General features: G+C 36.2%; 5 protein-coding genes across 9 annotated transcripts in view; 4 read left to right on the forward strand and 1 right to left on the reverse strand.

Annotated features, from left to right (window-relative positions):
* The first annotated feature begins 103 nt into the window (after window positions 1–103).
* LOC117574647 (actin-related protein 1) lies at window positions 104–2788 on the forward strand. Its single transcript, XM_034258548.2, has 6 exons — window positions 104–244; window positions 1198–1262; window positions 1322–1496; window positions 1563–1714; window positions 1779–2325; window positions 2397–2788. Exons 1-6 carry the CDS (start codon window positions 197–199, stop codon window positions 2538–2540), a joined length of 1131 nt encoding a protein of 376 aa, XP_034114439.1. The 5' UTR covers window positions 104–196; the 3' UTR covers window positions 2541–2788.
* Window positions 438–1009, reverse strand: LOC117576762 (uncharacterized). Its single transcript, XM_034261808.2, has one exon. It carries the CDS (start codon window positions 923–925, stop codon window positions 518–520), a length of 408 nt encoding a protein of 135 aa, XP_034117699.1. The 5' UTR covers window positions 926–1009; the 3' UTR covers window positions 438–517.
* A 95-nt stretch (window positions 2789–2883) lies between the features above and the next one.
* LOC117574648 (ninjurin-A) lies at window positions 2884–5454 on the forward strand. 4 transcript variants are annotated; one of them, XM_034258553.2, is made up of 3 exons: window positions 2884–3332; window positions 4291–4467; window positions 5252–5454. In XM_034258553.2, exons 1-3 carry the CDS (start codon window positions 3255–3257, stop codon window positions 5450–5452), a joined length of 456 nt encoding a protein of 151 aa, XP_034114444.1. In that variant the 5' UTR covers window positions 2884–3254; the 3' UTR covers window positions 5453–5454. The 4 variants fall into 4 exon arrangements, with proteins under 4 accessions (XP_034114444.1, XP_034114443.1, XP_034114442.1 ...); XM_034258552.2 differs by lacking the exon at window positions 5252–5454 and adding an exon at window positions 4874–5213; XM_034258551.2 differs by lacking the exon at window positions 5252–5454 and adding an exon at window positions 4535–4808.
* Window positions 5455–5520: 66 nt separating this feature from the next.
* On the forward strand, window positions 5521–7502 carry LOC117574646 (uncharacterized protein CG4449). Its single transcript, XM_034258546.2, has 7 exons — window positions 5521–5620; window positions 5821–5910; window positions 5964–6610; window positions 6673–6788; window positions 6849–7027; window positions 7090–7300; window positions 7353–7502. The coding sequence occupies exons 2-7, from the start codon at window positions 5862–5864 to the stop codon at window positions 7438–7440; spliced, it is 1290 nt and encodes a 429-aa protein (XP_034114437.1). The 5' UTR covers window positions 5521–5620; window positions 5821–5861; the 3' UTR covers window positions 7441–7502.
* Window positions 7503–8065: 563 nt separating this feature from the next.
* Window positions 8066–22186, forward strand: part of LOC117574269 (endoplasmic reticulum aminopeptidase 2) — a 31998-nt gene continuing 17877 nt past the window's right edge. For both annotated transcript variants that reach the window (XM_034258010.2, XM_034258012.2), the window contains exons 1-2: window positions 8066–8385; window positions 12975–13478. In XM_034258010.2, the coding sequence (XP_034113901.1) occupies window positions 13331–13478 (148 nt within the window). In that variant the 5' untranslated portion in view covers window positions 8066–8385; window positions 12975–13330. The remainder of the gene's footprint in view (window positions 8386–12974; window positions 13479–22186) is intronic.

Genomic DNA, 22186 nt, shown 5'->3' on the forward strand with positions numbered 1-22186 from the left:
CGTATACATGAGGCAATTATATTTTTTGTACAATAGTTGAAATCGAATAATTCGATATACAATCGAATCCAGCACTAATATGAACGTTTCATTAACTATCGATGTGGTATTTGGGTATTGCAAAGTGCGGTCACATTTACTACGACACCGCGATTCAATAGGAAAAATTTGCAATCTTTTTTTATAAACGCACAAAATGGAGCCTTATGATGTCGTAGTCAATCAGCCTGTGGTCATAGATAACGTAAGTACAAATTAGCATAAAACGTCAGTAAAAAACTAAGTAGATGGCCACTCCCAAGTGCACAAAGAACGTTTTTGGACATAGCCAAGTGACATCACCAATCAACTAACACGAATAAGCCAAGCTGCCTGTCTTTCCCTTCCCTTTGGCCATCAACCTTTCTTCAAACCAAACTGCAGTCGAGAGTGACTAATCCACGAAACAAATAGTTTATTTTGATTTGCCAAGTGTATTAATACATGTAATTTGTAGTAAATTGTTGGAGAGAAAGTGTTATCGCTTGAAATTATTGGAAGAGGCTTTGGCAAAGTGAGCGGCAATACGAATACTGCCATCCAGATTCATGCGTTGACAATATTCCGGCGGATAGACAATAGGCTGTCGCTCTCTCACCCAATACCCGGGTTCTTGCAACGCCTTCAGATCGTAATCAGTTCGTAGGCCACATTTGCCATGATATAGCTGGAATAATGCTGGCCGATGCAACTTATTCAGCGCGTCTCTATTATAATCCCTCAAGCGCTGACACTCCTGATAGAAGTAATCCACTTCGCCCAGATCGCGATAATTTATGCATGTCAGCCCGATTTGTGGAACAAACTTTTGGATTTCCTTACGATAACGTTCCGCACTCTTTGACACTTGCAGCATGTCCCCTTGGGGGATGTCTCTTGAAGTCATTTCTTGATTTTGTTAAAAGAATACAATTATAAAAATGTGAATAATTTGAAGTGCCTGCTGTAAGAAACTAAATTTGTGTATGGGATTGTTATATACAATGCCTTACAAATTAGAATTCTTTGATTTTCTTATGGAAATTAGAAACTTAGAATCTCGTAAGAGCTTTTGATGTTTAAGCAATAGAATAAACCTTTTCTTTTCTATTAATCTGTAATAGTATTATATTTAATATAATTTACTATTCTTATATTAATAAATATACATTATTACAGGGCTCCGGTGTGATCAAAGCTGGCTTTGCTGGCGAGCACATTCCAAAGTGCAGGTTTCCCAATTAGTAAGTGAAGCCAGCCACTCCTGGGAAATAATAATATTCATTAAAATTTCACTCTTCAGCATTGGCAGACCAAAGCATGTTCGGGTTATGGCAGGCGCCTTGGAGGGCGACATTTTTGTTGGTCCCAAGGCGGAAGAGCATCGCGGATTGCTTAGCATACGCTATCCTATGGAGCACGGCATTGTGACGGACTGGAACGATATGGAGCGGATATGGAGCTATATCTACAGTAAAGTAAGGCAGAAGATTATATATTCGATTATTTCGAAGTGTTTAAAACCTGTTTTGATTCCTGTACAGGAACAATTGGCCACTTTCACGGAAGATCATCCAGTGCTGCTCACTGAGGCGCCTCTGAATCCACGTCGCAATCGCGAAAAGGCTGCTGAATTCTTCTTTGAGGGCATCAATGCACCAGCGCTCTTTGTCTCAATGCAGGCGGTGCTCAGTCTGTAAGCAAAGTTATTTCAACTTTAATTAAGCTTCCCCATTTCTAAACAAACTTTTCCACCTTAGTTACGCCACTGGTCGCGTTACAGGCGTTGTGCTGGACTCTGGCGATGGTGTGACACATGCGGTGCCCATCTATGAGGGATTCGCCATGCCACACAGTATTATGCGTGTGGATATCGCCGGTCGGGACGTGACACGATACCTGAAAACACTCATACGCCGCGAGGGCTTCAATTTCCGTTCGACTGCTGAATTTGAGATTGTGCGCTCTATCAAGGAGAAGGTCTGCTATTTGGCCACAAATCCGCAAAAGGAAGAGGCTGTGGAAACGGAAAAGTTCCAATACAAACTGCCCGACGGCAAGACATTCGAAATTGGACAAGCTCGTTTCCGTGCACCCGAAGTGCTTTTCCGGCCCGATCTGTTGGGCGAGGAGTGCGAGGGCATACACGATGTGCTGATGTACTCCATTGAGAAGTCAGATATGGATCTCAGAAAAATGCTTTATCAAAACATTGTGCTGTCGGGTGGCTCAACGCTTTTCAAGGGATTCGGTGATCGTTTGCTCTCCGAGCTGCGCAAACACTCAGCAAAGGATCTTAAAATTAGGGTAAATTTGCAATCGTGATTTGTTTATTAGATGCAATACTAATTAATTTATGTTTAATGCTATATTTGCAGATTGCTGCGCCACAGGAACGCTTATACTCCACATGGATGGGTGGTTCGATTCTGGCATCGCTGGACACCTTTAAAAAGATGTGGGTATCGAAGCGAGAGTTCGAAGAGGAAGGCCTTCGTGCCGTGCATAGAAAGACTTTTTAGTTATGTTTATCGTAAACGTAAACGCAATTGTGTAAAAGGCTTAATTAAACAAAAAACAAACTGTGTATCCAAATCCATGTGTCAGCTCTAACATCAAATATCCCTCAAAATGAAATTCAGATTTTTTTGCATGTGTGTTATGCATAAATAAGCGCAAAGTATTTAAATGAAACAAAAACAAATGCTATTTATTGAAACAATTTGCTTACGCAGCATAGAGAATAAAAAACTAAATAACATAATAACAATATTGAGATTATCGTATACTATGTAAATTAATAATATTACTTTCAAATGGATTACAAATATGAATGTAGGTATGTGTGTTACGCAAATTGATGAGCTTGAAGATCTGCAGATAAAGAAAGGCGAACAAAAGAAAAAATCAATATACAGATTACTCATACGCAATGCCATAATTGAGCTTGGTTAATTATTCAGCACTCGTCGAGCCGCTCTCTGTATCTTTGTCTCTCTCGCTTGGTAATTTACGCTCTTGGCCACATTATGACGCACAACGCACACACTTTGTACGAAATCATGTTCAGTTCAGTTTGTATTCAGTTGTTTAATCGTTTGGTTGTGCCCCAATACCGGTCATCTCCATGACAACGGCGATACGAGTATAAAAATTCATGTTCATCCACCAACAACAACAACAACTTGTGGAAAAGGCTTCAATTGCATATATAGCATTTGCAATTGTTTAAACAAATGACAGAGCTAACGACGCGGAACCGTTTCGAAAACTCAACAATGGCCCAATTGGAAGAACGACCCAACGAAACAGAGGCAAGTCTAAGTAATCTCAACAGAGATACTACACATATATCATTGTTAATTAGTTACTTCTCTTTTTTGTTATAACAAAACTAAATATTAACCTTGAATATACTTAAACTCATGTTTGAGCAATACTTTGGCGGAATACAGATAAAATTTTGTTCTCCATATAGTATATAATAGATATCTGTGCACCTTTATAATAGATGTTTACCTTGTGGATATGTTTGGGAATGTGTGCATGTATCTTTTGTTGATGCAATTGTAAATTCCTGACTGACAGTCAGTGTGTCAGCCACATATATTGATTTTATAATTTAAACAAAATTTGAATTAACGCTTGGGAACTCATGCATATGGATTTTGCTCACTGAGGGTATGACAAAGATATCCTATATGTTAAATGTGTGTGAGGGAATTTAAATTTTTTCTTTATGATTGATAATATATATTTAATTACACAACACCTAAAACTACTAAAATCACCATTTCTTTTTTTTTAACTGAACTCGTATTTTAGTAAGAAGCACTTTAATTTGATTGTTGATCTTTAATAAAATTAAACACTGTAGCTTAGCTCTCACTTGTATCTCCCTTACAGAAACCTGTAAAGAATGCATGGCAGGTATGAAATGTAGATAATCTTTCAATCTTTAATAAAAATTTTGTAATATTTTTTTGTTTAATTCCAAAATTAATGTTCACAACCGACAAACATCCTTGTTCCCAATGCACTCTTTTGATACTTTTAAGTAATTGGTTTTCTGTAGTTGTAGTTTGTAGTTTATCAGCAAGTCAGAACATCACAATCTGATAAGAATAGTTGCTATTTTTGCACAAAAAGTATCAGAATAATTTTAGAATTGTTACGACAGCAGAACAAAGCAGACAAAAGAAAATAAATTATGGTATCATATGGCATATAAGTTATTTTGACTTTTCAACTGGAATCCTGTTTGTGTTTCAGATGAAGTCAATGGATGCGAATCGTTATGCGACGAAGAAAACAATTGCCCAGGGAATGCTGGATATAGCACTCTTAACAGCGAATGCATCGCAGCTAAAATATATACTACAAGTCGGGGAACAGCATCAGTTCTATAAGCTGATGCTAATACTGATTAGTCTGTCGATTGTCTTACAGGTAAATAGTTGAAAATACGCTTGAATTAAGTCGTTGTAACGGCTCGTATAAATGTATAATGTCGTAGATACTGTCGGGCGTACTAAGTCTATCGCTCAGTTTATTGCGGGATTGCCGACTGCACCAGCCAGAGTTCCATCAATCGGCCAATGTGATCAATCATGTGCGCACGGGTTTCGCCTTTTTCACCACCATGATAAATCTCTTTATATCGGCATTTGATAGTCGTCTGCCTCCGCCACAGGGCGATTTCTTAAACGAAGTTAACTAAAATATATATTTAGAGAAACCTAACGATTTAATGAGGCTATATATCCATAGTTAGGCGGTCCGTTTTACGAGCATAGGACCCACAATTTCTGGCATTCTAAAAAAAAAAAAATCCTAACAATCTCAATTTTAACAGCTATTGGTTGGAATTCTGTTTGTGGTCATCGGCAGTCTGAATATTAACAAACAACATGACCAGACGGCGGCCATAATATTAAACGATGTCATATTGGTGGTCATCTTTATAATATCGGTGGTTAATGTTATAATTTCCGGTTTTGGCATCGAGTATTCCTCCCAACCTCTTAGACTCATCGATCAGCACGCTAAAACGCCGTAGCTATATGTAGATAAACATAAATCTATGATTGACAATAGATTTTAATTACGAAGCTAAACATTAAATAAGTATTATGTCAAATATATTTTGTAAGATTTCTAAGAAATAAACCAAAAACTATATGTTCAATCAATGCATATCAAACTTATTCTTTATGTTTTATCATTTATGTAGGTGGCTGCAGGAGTTTTGCTAGTTGTTCAGTCTCTTGTCAGCATTGCCGAGTCAAAGGATCGTTCTTTACTCTTTACAATTAATCATTTTGTGGATGCTTTCATATTTTTATCTGTGTTCTGTGATATAATGAAAATGAATTTTGGCTTGGATCCAGCGGTACCATTTAAGAATAACGATGTTGAAGTTTTGAAAACATAATCACACTGTATTTATACTTCATTTGCTACTTTATTGTATTAAAAACTCGAATAATATCTATGTGTCAATTTGCTAGTCAAGCGTAGTATAAATTTCATATTTTAAATATTTAAATTGGCGCCTTTTGAAATTTCAAGAAGTGTGTACACACTGTTGCACAATTAGATGGTAGGTATTTCATTAATCGATAGACTCAATTGTTTTTCAATCAGTGTGACCACTTTGGTTAAATAAACCAACGAATGTAGTATGTTTTAATGCATTATCAAGTATTTTGTTTAACATAATTTGCGGCCACTTTGTTTAATACGGCGTCGTTCAGGTTGCTTTATTTGGCGGCAAGAATTAATTCCTTTTCTTAACATTAGACATTCCTGTTGACAATACAGTATTAACAGCAATATTTAAAATGTCCGATGATGATGATATATTCAATGTGCCAACAAAGCGGGCAGATGGTAAATATAAACAACAAACTAATGGTCAGCTCTAACGATGGCTCGTCTTCCAGAAAATAAATTATTTATGCCAAATGAGGTGTCGGAGGAAACGGACTACGATTTTATTGAAGTGAAACCAGTTATTAAGAAACCCACGAAACTGACAAAGAGCAAGCAGGTGCCGGTGGAGAAGCCAATTGCCAAATATAGCAAAACCCGCAAAACAAAAAAACTTGAGCAAAAGCCGGCAGGTAAAACTTCACCAGAGGAAGCAACAGTGGCGCCACCTTTAAGACGTGATTTGTCGCCCGTTTCGCAAATGATCTTGGAAATGGAGCAAAGAGAACTTCAAGTAAACAAACCTTCAAAAGAGACAATACAATCTGAAATTGATGATGCCTTAGCTGAAATGCCCGTGGCGCGACGGACTAGAGCGGGAAGACGAAGTTTAAATCCCCCACCTCCAGATGGGATTGAACAATCTGCTGCCGCTCCTGCTGCCAAGAAACCATCACCACCAAGGCAACGAGCTAGCCGCGGGAAAAAGAAGTCAACAACAGCAGCAACAACAAGACAAACCCAAGCGAATACAATTCCCAAAATGTTTTCAGCTGGATCTAGAGGGAATCGTCATCAGGTGGCAGAAATTGCGGCACGTGCCCGCGTTGTGGACACCATTGATATGGTCACAGCTGTAATGCCGCCTATAGAGGGTTTTGTAAGCAAAACAAAAGTCTGTAATCGTAACATAAATCATAAATGATTATTTTCTGTTTTTAGGTCAATTTGGACTCGGATGACGAGAACTCGCCGCCACCTCAATTGGAAGGAACTAGTGCAACAGAAACCAAAAATTACGATTTTGATAATCCAGAAATTGATATCAATCTCTGCTGGTAAACTAAACAATTTTACAATTTTAATCAATTAATAATTTAATACAATATTACTTGCAGGCAGGGCGAAATTCAAATGTATAAATTGCGGCAATATCAAAAATTTGCGCAATTGTTTAAAGAGATCTCTGAGCGAAATAATGTGCCAGTTGATGACATTGTCATCAATATGGATGCTAATTTGATAAAACCGCAGCAAACACCTAAAGATGTTGGACTCAAAGTGTTCCACATATTAAGTAGGAATTATTTGAAATTTTATACATTTCTTTGCTTATTTAACAATGTTTCTTCATCCAAGATGGTTATCCATTTGCATCCGGCAACAAACCTGCTGAGTCAACCAAACATGTTGATCTTTATACGAAGCCAAAGAAATTCCAGTTAAAAGTCCAGGGAGATCGATGGAAAAGACCTTTGATAATTCTTATGAATAAAACTGATGCATTTAAAGTATTGTATATAAAATGCGCCGAGGAAATGGAATGCTCTGTTGACGATTTCAAACTATTGTAAGTTGTGAACACATTTCAATTTTCTATATAATATATACGTATATTATAGTTTTGATGGGGAATTGTTAGAGCCAGATGATACGCCAAGAAATCAAGAAATGGAAGGAAATGAGATGATAGATTTTCGGAAAAAATAGAGTTTAATTTGTTATGTTATAATTCTTTGAAATGAATTGTTAAATAAACTTCGATTGTCTGTGTATTGCGATGTCAAGATCTTATTGATTGCTAAAATGCTCACTTGAAAGTAGCGCACATTACACCCTAAGAATTCTTTATACACCCCTTATATTTTGTTTATCTAGCATATATAGCGTTATATTTTAGTACTCGCACACACAACGAGAGGAAACAAAACAAAATCTTTGTTGTTATGCGTCTTAGCAGATGATGTTGGTTTCGTTACTTCGTTTTTTTTTTGGGGGTATGTTTGGTGGTTCGGTTCGGTTCAGTTCGGTTTGCTTTTGGTTTGGAAAATGCTGCCCTCATCCTGCCGGCTTTCCTCTCTCTCTTGTGCTCTCTCGCTCTTTCTCCGCTCCCCTCTCAATCTTGTGCAGTTTCCCATGGAATTTCACTGCACAGAAATTCTGACACAGGATGAAACGTGCGCAGCTTTCAACACAGAGAGAGAGAGAGAGCGAGAGAATGAGAGAGCATAAAGGACTCTCGTGAGCGAGAAATTGAAAGCGCTCTCTTTTGTTTTTGGTCAGCTGCCCGTTGCTAGTCGACAACACATTTTGAACAGAACGAGTTTATCCTTCGTGCTAACTAGTCGCATTTTATTTACGCGCATTTCGTGTGCAATACCACAATTAATATAAATATTATATTTAAGCACTTTTGTCGAAACGAAACTTCCACAAAAAGACGCACAAAGCGGAAAATTCGCCTCCCTGTTGTGTTGTTGTGTTGCTTCTTTATACTGTTTTCGTCGCGAGTTTTCTTTGTGTTCATCGGTGCAAAAATCAAAATCGAAAAAAGTTTTATTCATCTTCAGCTTCCCAAGGCATATCCAAGGATTTATATACTATATACACACATATATGCGCTAGGTGTATAAACTTGGCGCCCAAAAGAAAAATGTAAGCAAAACAAAAAGGGAAACGAAACGAAATGTATTTTGTGGAGAATATTTTAAATGCTTTTGGGCGCTTCACTTGGCTGCCCGTGGCATTGACAAATGTGTTTATCATGTTGACTTTGAAATGCGAACAAGTTAATTGATGTGTGCCCAGACATAAAAGCCATCAAGCCAAACACAGCTCCTAAAACTCCTAGATGAGTGTGTATGTGTGTGTGTGTGTGTGAGTGTGTGTCCGCCCATTAATTATTTATGTCGATTGTTGCCCATTAATATTTAAAGCAAGTGTGTGTGTGAGTGTGTTTTGTGTTGCTCATAAACATGCATATCAACCAGCAACATTTCCTCTTCTCCCCTCCTCCTTCTCCTCCTCTTCCGTGTTACCTTTTTGTCCTGGCTGCTGGCTAAAAATAAAACGTGACACCTGCGAAATAAAAAAAAAACAACAGAGTTAACGTGTGTGTGCGTAGTTGAAACCTGCCTACGCACAACTCTCAACCCGAGGTCACACCTTTCTCCCCCTTTCACTTGCCTATGGCTAATGGCCTGAAGAGCACACACACACACACATACTTTAACTAGCTCTGGGACTAAACTTGATTGCGCCCCCTCCTTGCCATCGAATTGAATCGAATCGAAGTGAATCTGTCGATTGGCCTTCGATTTGACATAATGCAATTGCACCTGATGGCCTTCAATGTCCCTCCAATTTGCGACACACAAAACTTTTAAGCTTTTAACGGCGACAGTCAACGAGCTTTAACGTGTGTGTGTGCGTGTTTTTTGCACCTGATGAGCTTGTTTCTCCCTCCAGTTACAAACTTTTCAATTAAACTGAAAACGTTAATTGCATTCACACACACACACACACACACGTTTACAGCAAACTTGCATATGGTTTTTTGCTCTAGACTGTAAACTATAGTGTGTTAAGTTTTGCTGGCAATTCTGTCGCATTAATTCCCTGGACAGCATATTTAATTTATGCACACTCTGCGTTCCCATTTGTTAAGCACCCAAATGGATTTATAGCGTTGCTGATTTTTTACGTTATGTTGCATTGGGGGAATAACAAACTTTAAAGAGCACAATGTTTTGGATTCACAACTTTTTTAACTTCCAAAGTTTGTTTATTTCGAAAGTTTAACTGATTATCACTCTTGCAAAAACTTCAAATACTTTTGAGTTCGTTTCTATATTAAACATTTTTGGTGTTGACGTGCTTTAACTGATTTGTATTATTAAAAAAATAACACAATCTTTTATTTAACTCAGAACTAAGCATTTATTGCATTATAAATTTCGATTAGATTTAATTTAAATTATTGTATTTACTTAAAAATAACAATAAGAGAAATACTTTTTTGTAATCGAAAGTGTTTTCGTTAAAACCTTTTAATCTAATCGGAATTTTGTTTGTTATTAAATATAACTTTTATTTTAATTTGTAATTTCTACTTAATTTCATTTAAGTTGTATTTATTTTCTTAATATTTCTCGACTGTTCAATTTTTCGTACAGTCAGCAAATCGTGAATAATTGCTTTATTTTCTTCAGTCTTAATTCTGATTGATTTGGCAATTTATTTTGTGTATTTACACAGTGTTTGCTACACTCTTCTTACTCAATTTATGACTTTATTTATTTTTCACTCTATTTTTTACTTTCTGCCATTTCCAACTTCTTTGCTTTGTACCAAAATGTTTACGTTATTCAACGTTATTCTTTAAAATTTGTTGCTGCTCTTTAGCATAGCATACTTTTTGGGGCAAAAACCAAACGCGTTGAAATGTTATTCAACTTTCTTTAAAGTTTTTAAGTTCAAGTTAAAATCTGTTTAGTACTGTATTCTTCAATCTTTTCACTAATAGAATTACCCATTAGCAGGGTATCTTTAGGTCATGCAAATCAATGTTTGCCGCTGCTGATGTTGATTTTGGTGTTGTTTTTCGAGCTGTCGCGGCAGACCGGAAGTAACATAACAAATGACACTTTGGGTCACAATTTGTGCACGTGTCGCATACACCACGCACACACACACACACTCACTAATACTGTTGCAGCAATGGCTATTTTTGGCTGCATTGTCTTTTGAGCCAGGTCCTGCGACTGTCCTTCAACGTTTGCGTATTTGTGTTTGTGCAATGGGCGCAACAAGCACAAAAAACTGAAAACTGAAAACAGAAAAAGAAACGGAGGCACAAAAAGCAAAACAAAAACCTGCTGACGCCATTTTGCCATTAATTCTGGCCACTTTATGGCCAGGCCAAAACAAACTTGTGCCAAACCATTTCGCTTTGAAACGGAAACTACACACAGCAAAAAAAAAAAATAGAAAACATATAAGCAAAGCATAAGGACTTTGAAAGCCAATTTGGCAGCAGCAGAGTTGAAACTTGAAGACCGAGTTTCAATTTAGAAACTGCAGAGTTTAGACTGCAGTTGGCTTAAAGTTGCCAGCCAACAAAAGTAGCTTAATTTATGGGGAAGTGTAGCTGGAATTCGGTGTTGCGCTATGTGTGCTGTGTTTTGATGTCGCTTGCTTTGTTTGCGGTATTCATTTGAGTTTGTGGTGCTTTTGTTTTTTTTGCTTTGGCGCTTGTTTCCTTGCTGAGAGTACTGAGTGCTGTTGGCCCGGTTAACAGTGGTCTGGCCAAGTGCTTTATTACGTTCGCTTTTAACAAACAGCACAAACAATTGCCTCGCCTGCCGACTTTTGTATCGGAGTGTTTTGTTGCCCCCCTCCCTCCGCTTATCGCTGCTTCCCGCTCTCTCCTCTCTCTCTCTCTCTTCTGGCCCATTTAACTGGCCGTGCATTGAACTGTAGGCGCACCTCTTCGATGATTTCTTTCTGCCACTTGCCACATTACGTATACGCCCCAGTGCTGCGCTGCGCTGCGCTTTTTGTAGTAAATTCAGCTTTGCAATTATTGTGTTTGAAGCTGCCCCCAAGGCTATCGAAATGTTGCACTGTGCTATGCACTGTGCACTGTCATTGTTGCTCCTTTTGCTCGACTCCATGTTTCGCCACACAAAGCACTCTGTGTGGACTGAAGACAAGCAAATCGAGTGGGGAAAGGCGTGGCGGGACAGGGGCGGGAGTGGGAGTGGCATTCGCTTGAGAGAGCGGTGAGTGCTCTTATTAAAGTTCGTTTTGTTTGCCTTCAACAATGTCGTCGCCGGCGCAAAGTGACGCTAACAGCTAACAGCCAACAGCAACCGCCACAGACTGCACAAACAACAAGAAGATGGAAAATACATATATATATATATGTATATAACTAAAAATAAAGTTGCAGTCTGGACATTGTCAAGACAGAGAGTAAAATATATGTGCTACAGCAACAGCAGCTTGCTGCAACAGAAAAGAATTTCTTGTCTTTTTCCTTTTTCAGTGTTTTTCGCAAAAGATTCTTTTGTTTGAAACAAATCAAATAAATCAAATGACAGCACAAGTTTACTTTTTGCTGCAATATTAAAAATATTTTTGAGAGCTGAATTTATATAGAATTTGTGTGTCCTCATTTTGCATATAAAGATTTACAATTCTGTATAAAAGGGCTCTTAGTCAAGAAAGAAAGAATGCATAAAAACTTATTGAAATGCAGACAAAGGTTTTTGAGCATGACAAAAGCAAAACATTTCGTTTACCCCAATTTGACTGACGCTTGAGCTAAATATTATTGGTTATTATAAGAATAGAGAATAGAAGTTAATACCTATGTTATTCCTTGACAGCAAATTGTTTAAAAAATACATTAGCTACAATCTTTAGAATTGTAGACTTCAATAATATAGTCAAAGTTTGTTATATTCGATTTAAAAGTGATTACATTTATCACTTTAAAGAAGGTTATAATCGTTTAACTTACTTTCTATTCTTTGTCATATATATAATATATATATATATGTATATTATTTTGATGATAAGATGTCCTGAAAGATTCAGCAGAACCAAAATTCAATCAATTTCAATTTATTGTCTCATGCAAAAGAGGTGTTTAGCTTTATTCATTATTATATTGTTATTATATAAAAGTAATATTTTCTTTCTCTTTGTAAAACAGAAAACTTAAACTGGAACAATTTTCAAAATAAGTAAAGGTCTTTCTTATAGCTCAGGAATGTCATTATAGTTATAGATTAGACATTGAATTAGCTTATTTGTTATGTTTTAGCAGACGAAAATATTATTTTTCTGTCTGTCTATCCTGAAAATTTCAGCAGAAACTTTCAATGAATATAGGTTTCATATTATTCTTAATCTTTAAATAGTGCAACAGTGTGTTAAAGGATAGCGTATTAGGATATTTATAAAGCAATAACTTAGGGTAATTGAAACAGAAGTTGACATCACAATAAAGTCTCCACACATTAGTGTTATTTATATATTCTTTTGTTCCATCATTAAAAACAGACAGTTTTCGGAATGAGTTATATGATTTTATGAGTTATCTCTTTCACTCACATGAAGCAACTGCAGCTAATGTTGGAATAACTTTCATTCGAGAACAAAGCATAATACATATTTTATATCTTCTCTCACTTAAACAAATGAAACTAATGAGTGTTTACTCAATTCTCTTGCAGTTTTCTACGCATAATAGCAAAAGCATACATATTTGTAACTGGACCAATTTATACAAAGCAAACAAATACAAAACAAACGAAACAAACAACGGACAAACAACAATCAAGGATCTTCTTCAACTCACCGACTTCTGTCTACAGTCTACACTTAGTCGTACTTTACAACGTCATTCTATTGAATACAACGCACACATATCGCACACACTTGCTAAGGAGTAAGAAGGAGGAAGGAGAAGAATTGAGCTTGGCTCGATTATAGCCCCATCCATATAACCCCATCACCCCCGGAGGAGGAACCCCCCCAAACGGCCATCAAGACGGCGCCGCTAAAGCCACAAGCGTATAAATTTGGTCAGATGTTATGTTGTGGCTTCTGTTGTGGCAACATGTCGAAACGGGACTACAAAGTGGCCACCACAGATGGCATCGAGCTGGAGCCGCTTGGCGGCGAAAAGACCGATAAGGAGAAGGACAAGGAGAAGCAAACGAATGGCGTCACCTTTGGTAAGTGGCATTCAAAAAGGATTCCCATTTTCTTCCTTATGACAATTGCAATTGCCCGCGCATCTCTCAAGATGATCAAAGCAAATACGAGTGCTGCATAATTGCACTTGTGCATAATTTGGCTGCCAATCTTGGCCAGAAAGTTGACTGACTGTCGACTGTCGACTGTCTGTCGCAATGGTTTCATTCACTTGTTTTCTTAATTACGCCAAAATGCAAAACAAAAAGGCATTAAAAATGCATGCTCCAACCTGCTGTCGGCTGAGATGTGTGGCGTTAATTTCGTATCCTGCAGGAAGTCATATATATACCATATATCATATACGTATACCGTGGTTGCTCATACGCCCCGTTGGCCAAGCTCTTCGTGAACGTAAACATAATGAATGTCATGGCATGTCGCTGTCTCGACGTTTCCTTCGCCTGTTGAAAGTTGCGGCACATTTTTCCTTTCCTTTTTGCCTCTTGCACTTTTTTCCTTCTCTTTATACCCGCTACGCATAGCGGTAGAAGGGTGTTATAAATGAATGCAACAGGAAGAAGGAGGTATCTGCAGCCCAATAAAGTGTATACTATTGATCAGCGTCAACAGCCGATACGATTTAGCTATCCATGTTAGTATATTGTATATTGATATACTTTGTACTCTATGGTATATTTTGAATTTAGTGTCATATCGATATACTAAGTATAGGTTTCGGTATTAGTAATTTTTGTTAGTGTATTTTGAATTTAGTATAATTTTGATATACTAAGTAGAAGTTTCGGTATATATTAGTAATTTCGAGGTATATTTTTGGTATGTTTATGGAATCTAGTTTCTATTGCAAATAGGTACCGGGTATCTCACAGTCGAGCATACTCGATTTTAGACTTTTTCTCATTTTTAAATACTTACAATTGGTATATTTTGCACTCTATGGAATATTTTAAGTACTAAGTATAGGTTTCGGTATATATTAGTATTTTTGAGGCATATTTTTGGTATGTTTATGGAATCTAGTTTCTATTTCAAATAGGTACCGGGTATCTCACAGTCGAGCATACTCGATTTTAGCTCTTTTCTCATTTTTAAATACTTACAATTGGTATATTTTGTACTCTATGGTATATATTTTAAATTTAGTACAATATTGATATACTAAGTAGCAAGTAGCAAGTATTTCACAGTCGAGCATACTCGACTTTAGCTTTTTTCCTTCCTTTTTTTATAACCACAATTCTCTTATATATATTTTTTTGTGTTTTCATTTTTTGCCTGTGGCAACTTGCAGTCTTTTCAAAGATACCCTGCTCACCCCTCATCAAGGAGGGGGACAGACATTGTCGGACAGACCTTTTTCCACTGGACGCCACGCCAGCTCGCCTTCAGTTGGCTCTGATTTCAGACATTTAGAGATGCTCAGTTTCTATTTTGTTTTTCCCCTTTTTTTCTTTCTTTTTTTTTCTTTTTTGTTTGTACATTTGAAATGCACACTTGTAATTATTTATGCTACGTGCGAGTGTGCGTGTGTTTCTGCTTGTGTGTGTGTGTGTGTGCGAGTGTTATAGATATAGAAATTGCACCCTGGGGTATACTTTACATTATGTGGTAAATAAACTTGCAAATAGCGGCAAACGGATTGCAAGTTATTAAGTTGTGACATCTTGAAACGGACACAAAATAAGATATCAACAGAAGTCGCTTGAAATGTAAGAGGAAACGTCGACGTGCTTTTTAAACAAAGGTTTAAAGAGTTAAAGTGTTGAAATGAATTTTAAAGCAGATGATTTACTGCCATACGGGCAAATAATTTAGACTTTGCTTAAACAGAAATTCAATGGTTTAAATTTTATGAAACCTTAAATTCTGCTTCTACTAAATAAGATAATTAATGAGAAAAGTTTTTAAATCAAATGGAAATATTTAGTCTTATTTCTTATGCGTAATATACATTTAAAATGTGGCAATTGAAGTTAAGAAATTAACACTTGAAGCCTTCAAACATATTTTAAATTATAAAGCACTGAGTAAACAATATATTATTTGAGGCAACTGTCAATTTAGGAATAAAACTAAAAATAATTTTTGCTCTTAGATAAGAAACACTAAGAAAAAATACTTTAAATTAAATGAGATAACTATAAATATAGATAGATAAGTGATGTTTTGTAATTGTTTATTAAAATTTAATTGTATAATTGGTGTGTTTTAAGAATTTAAATTTAAATTCTTACAATTCCATTTTAATGTCTGCTTTGTAATAACAATTTATCGACAAAGTCTTTAAATACGAAAATGTTCATATTTGTCTTGTTTTTATTATAGTGGTCTAATACATTTTCTTTTATGAAAATTTGCTTATTAAACAATATTGCGTTAAATACTAGGAAAGTTGCTAAAACAAATTTGTTATTAAAAGGACTTAATTGCGAAAAGAATCTCAGAACATAATTTATCTATCTATATCTTTGGTTTTCTTATTTAATAGAACGTCTTTTTTTCTTAGAAAGTATCGTTTTTTCATTGGTTTTCTCATTTAATAGATCTTTTTTTTTTTTTTTTTGCTTAAAACGTTTCGTTTCTAAAAGAATCATTAAGTTATTTATCAATTACATTCATTTTCTTACACTTTTTATTTACTATCTTTCAAAATTGTTCTTCATTTATTATTAATTGAAGTTTAACATATCTAATTCAGACTCGACAACTGCTGTTAAATCGTTTACTTGTGTGATCTATTATTCTGCAAGGCGTCTTTAATTATTGACCAAATTCAACACATTAATTTGTAGTTAATTAATAATATACAAATTCAAAGACACAATATCGTAACTTGAGCTTAAAATACACTCAAAGTGCAGACATAAATGGCTCTTGAAGTTCATTAAATATGCACCCCGCAGAATAGTTTGCAAATGGCATTTAATATTAAAGACATCAGAGTGATTATAATGCAACAGCACAAGTCAAATGCAATGTGATATTAGTGGCACTTCGTCTGTTGACTATCCATGGTAATTGAAATTCCCTTTCCCCAAGGAAGAGAGGGAGATAGTGAGGGAGACAAGCAGTCTGGCATTCTTGCCGCAGTCTAATCATAATCATAATCATAATCATCCAAATAATCATAGTCAACTGAAGCGAGCGTTGAGCTGCAGACAATTTGTGTGCGTTATCCGAGTTGCAACATCGCTTGGCACTTGGGCACGGCATCAAGGCGACCGCAGAGGCGAAAGAGGCAACTAAAGTGTGCCACAAGATGTGTAGCAAGTTGGCAGCAAGCAATAGGCTTGGCAAAATCAGTGTCACGGGAGCAAAAGAGAGAGAGTGGGAGAGAGAGAGAGAGAGCTGCGCTGTCAGCGTTGCAATTAAGGATGCATAAACTGGAGTAAGCACTCAACTTGATGCTGCCCCACTCAAAATAGGCAGCCGGAGGGAATGTGTGTTTACCTTTTGAAGTAATACGAGGCGCATGCCACATGCCGCATGCCACACATAACGTTCAAGAGCTGACAAAGTGTTGCTGCAACATCTCAGTTGATGTTGCTGTCGATGCGGCTTCAGCTTCAAGCTTCGGCTTCAGCTGCAGCTGACGTTAATAATTGCAGGATGCGTTGATGTTGATTGCATTCTCAATGGGCTGACACTCACACACTCTCACTCACACACACACACACACACTCGCTAGCACACACACTTGAAGCTGCTTGACTTAAATAAAGAAGTCCTGCGCATCCCGTCAGCAGAAGAAATTGCAAAAAATACAAAAAAAAAAAAAAATGGGGCTAACAGAAACAATGCAAACCAACGGGAGCTAAAGTGTATGTGTGTGTGTGTATTGATGTGTGTGTGTGTGTGTGTGTGTGTTTGTTGGCGAGTGAAAGTGAAAGACACATAGAAAATGGATAAAATGTGTTTTTGGGTCAGGCCACTTGAAGCGTTGCGAGCAGGAAGTCAAACGCTAGGCAGGCAAAAAAAAATAATAAAATATACCGACAACCAACATGTTGTCGGCTGTTGGCAACTCGGCGGCGCGTAATTGTTGCAACATAAAATTGGCGCAAGCGAAGCACACACAATTAAATGCAAAAAGAGAGCCGAGCGTAATTAAATAGAAAAGCTAAATGGCAAATGGAGAAAAAAAAGACGTGCAAAAGGAAAAGTGGCAAAGAAAAGTCAGCTAGGGGAGAGGGAAAATGCAACGTGGCAGGAAATAACAATGACAAGCGCAACGTTAACTCAGCCAGAAGCCAACTCAATTGTTGTTTGTTATCCTCGTTTTGTTGTTATCCTTGCAACCAGAGCAAATTCAATCTCGACTGCAATTTCTGCACAATTAGTTGGCAATTCAATGCAATATTGGTATACCCGCTACCCATAGGGTAGAAGGGTATTACAACTTTGTGCCGGCAGGAAATGTATGTAATATGTATATATGTCCATGTCCGTCTGTCTGTCCGTCCGTATGAACACCTAGATCTCAGAGACTATAAGAGATAGAGCTCTAATTTTTTTAGACATCACTTGTTATGTTTGGACGCAGATCAAGCTTGTTTAAAATTTTTGCCACGCCCACTTCCGCCTAAACAAATTGACAAACCTCGAATAACAAACGTAATTTTAAAGTTAGAGTTGCGACTTTTGGTATATACAATAATAACTATAGTCTTTGTGGTTCCTGAAAATTTGTTTGCGATCAGATTAAAATTGTCAAAGTTATTAAAGAAATACTACATTCTATAGTATATCTTGAACATAGTACCAAATCAATATATCAAATATACCATTTGGCATATTTTAGTATTTTTGTAGTATATTATATTCGTAAATTTTGAGAATAATTTCGCAATATTTTGCTTTTATTCAAGTAGCGGGTATCTCAAAGTCGAGTCCCCTTGACTATAGCTTTCTTACTTGTTTTTTTCTGCGCTGCGTTGTTGTTGCATTCATGCCTGTCCACATGCCACTTGCAACTGCTTCAAGTGGCCGATTGCCTGGCTGTTGTAGACCATCGCCATCGAGTGGCTGCTTCAACACGGTCTGCCAATTAATTAAACCATTGAAATTTCCACAAATTGAGTCGGCAATTGTGCATTTGCCAAGTGCTTGCTCTGCTCGAGTTTGAACACGAAATTTAGCCATAGAAATGCAGCTTCTCACTTACCTATACTTCTCTCTCTCCCTCTCTTTCTATTCTTCCATTGCCACCTCTCTCTCTCCTCTCTCAAATTCTATGCAAATTTAATGCATACAAATTTGCAAATTTAATATGCTTTTGCATATTCTTTTTAGCAAACTTTAAGCCTTTGAATATTTCTAGTTTAAGCTGCTTTAAATGTTTATGGCATGCTATAAAGTTTCATTTTAGTTTTTTTCCAAACTGTGCTCTTAAATCTAGCTATATAAATTCAGGGGAAATATTCATGAAGCTGTTCTATCTTTCCATATTGCTCTGAATATTTATTGCCCTTAGTTTGTAGATAAATTAGAGTTACATAAAAGCAAAAGAAAAGAATTTAATTTCAAAATGTTTTCTCTTAAGTTTTGCTACTTTCTGCATTTATTGGATTCCACAATTACAATACTATTTTGAAATTTATTAAATTTTTCTTTTAACACTGCTATTTTAAAGTTGCTCATAAAGCACCCAATTTCATTTGTTATTATGCATATTCGCTAAAATATTGAACTAGACAAAATGAAAAAAATGTTTAATTATTATAAATTAAATACATTATGCTGTTATAACTAAATTTTACTTGGAACTTTTGTTTATAATATTGTTTTTCAATTTTAAATGCTAGGTCGCTAGCACTGCTATTTCAAAGTTCACAGCTGTATATTAAAAATAAATGTATTAATATTTTATAGAAAATAACTCTAAACTTTAAAGTTTATCTCGAAGGAATTTAAATTATTATAATAATTATAATCTGACATATAAACGAAATTAATTATTTAAATAGTTAAAAATAAATTTACAATAAACATTATTATACAATTATTGCACTTAAACAATCATCAAATAAATTTAAATTATATTTTTTTTGATTATTACAACATTCTGTACCAAAACTTGTTCATTATATATTATAATATATTATGATTATATTTTTGTCCGAAATCTTTAATATAAAACTTGTTCAGTATATATTTTGCTTATATTTTTGTCCGAAAATCTTTAATTTATTCAGAAATTTTCCGTTTAACTAGTAAATATTTAAAGATGAGCTGTCAATATGTATTCGATTATTTTGCTCATATTGCAAAAAGAAGTTCATAAATTCACAAATTGTCTACAATATTCACGTTCATCCATAATTTATGCTGCTTGTCCTTAAGCCCACTCTAAAAATTATCTAACCAAAGGTCAAGGGTCGTTTGAACATCTTGTCTTTCACACCCAATTGTCACACGCTTTTTCGGCCAACTTCTGTTTTGGGTTAATACGTTTCTCTGGCTCGCGCATTAAATTATCTCTCGCTCTCTTTGTGTTTCTGCCTCTCACTCTGCCTCTCACTCTCTCTTCTCGACTGTTGACAGCGTCATAAAAGATTCATGAAAACCGAGATTGAAGCCAAGACTGGTTATTTTCTATTATTGTTTTTGGTGTTGTTTCTATGAGTATTTCTATGGCCTATTGCCTTTTATTTGAAGATCGTAATGAAGTAGAGAGATTAACAAACACTTAATCGACCAATTACGACTATCAAGACCCCAACTGAACTGAACTCAACTCAACTGAACTGAACAGTCAGTCAGCAATTCAACCAACTCAACCCCATTAGCAACTGGCGAGAAGTTGAAAAGTTTATGGTTGCCTGTGGCAGCCACATGACGCAGTAACAGACGCTGTGGCAGCAGCAGCTTAAATTTATTGATTGTTTCATAAACAGCGATTATTTAACCACCACATTTCGATTGCACAGCCCCAGCAGACACTTGTGGCCATGTTCACGTTCAAGAGCTGGAAGCCCTTAACACAACCCCCTAGCAATGGGGGAGAGAAACATCTCCCCACTAACCCCAACCCCTCCCCTTGCATACACACACATGGTTGGGGCATCATCGTCATCCAATGTGCTCGACACACAATTGATGTTGCTTCGGTTCGGCTTGTGGGCTGTAAATTTGCATGCGACAGCAAATACTCGTATTTAATGCTGGACACGCGGGTGGCGACACCCACGCATTGCGTTAAGTAACACAATGATATGAGGGGGGAGGAGGAGGGGAGGGGCAACCAACATTTGTAGTAGAACAATAAGGGAGAGGACGAAGAGGGAACGACAGTGGGATTGTGGCAAGCGGTTGCCGACGATTACAATTGAAATAAAAGTAGGCACAAGCGAGGGAAGAATACAGTAGAGTCTGCTAGACTGCAAGATACGTGTTTAGAATTTTTATGATTTATATCATTGAAGTAGTAGAACTAATATATTCTAGGTTAAAATTTTACAACAAAAATTACAACATTTATATTATTCATTTTATTTCATTTCATTTTTTATTATATATGTACATATATGTAAGTTTACAACAAAATATAATCTGGAAACTTTTTTATATTCTTTTCTTTGTTTATTTTCTATTGAACATTTTTTTTATTTTCTTTTCTTTGCTTATTTTCTATTATTCTATTTCAACAAAATAAGTTAGTTACATAACAAACCCTATAGAATAGTAAAATATGTATAGGATAGTCTGAGATTTTGTATGAGTAAGTTATGTGCTACAAAAATTACGTATATTGCATTTCAAGTATGCTTTCAGTTTGATTTTTTCCATTTGTGGGGAGTAAAGAGTCGTGGATCCATTGAAAAGCAGACTATAGCAGCGTATCGCCTTTACAAATATTGTACTCAAATATAAGCACTGTAGCTCATATAGTCTCTGAGATATTTATGTTCATACAAACGGACAGACAGACCGACGGATTGAACTTTAACGTTTTCATTATTATTACCAACATTTTCTTTGCTTCATATGTTTTTATTTGTATTTTATATTATAAATACATTAGATGGTTAGTAATTTAATATACCCTTTCACCTCACCAGTTACCGGGTATGAAAGAAAACCCTAGAAATTGGCATGAACGCAGTTACGAGTCGTTTAACTGCCGCGTCGGCAGTTCCCTTTCTTTTGTGGCATGCAACTTGTCAGTTGACTTCTCCCATATTCCATTTACAATCGACTCTTTGCATAGTATTTGCATTTCTTTTTTTTTTTTTTGGGCGACGTGACAAAGATTTCATTGAGTTAAAACCCTTCTTGAACTCTTTGCTTGCCCCTCGCAGTCCCTATTTACTTCTTTATTTGTTGCAAGTTGCCGTGACCTGCTGCTGATCCCGAAAACAAAAAAACTTTTCCGGCTTTTCATCAATCAGTTTTGGACGAAACTTTTGTACTCGTCTATATGTATGTATTTGTGTGTGTTTACCTTTAACTTTTTCACCGAGCTGCGGCACAAACAACATAAAAAATTCAAATGAACAAGTACAAACAAGTTTCGTGCAAGTACAAACAGGATATTTTAGCGGGAATGATTCTCAAGTTTCGCTTGCTCGTCGAAATCTAATTATAAGATTGCTAAAAAGAAAGCTTTCTTCTGCAGCTCAAGGAGCAACTTTCAGGTAGATAATGATTTCTTTTTTTTTGTGCTTTTCTGATTTCGGGTTTCAATACCGATTCTTGAAACTTTGCTAAATGAACTTTTTTGCTT

This window comes from Drosophila albomicans, chromosome 2R (assembly GCF_009650485.2).
Source record: "Drosophila albomicans strain 15112-1751.03 chromosome 2R, ASM965048v2, whole genome shotgun sequence".
NCBI lineage: Eukaryota > Metazoa > Arthropoda > Insecta > Diptera > Drosophilidae > Drosophila > Drosophila albomicans.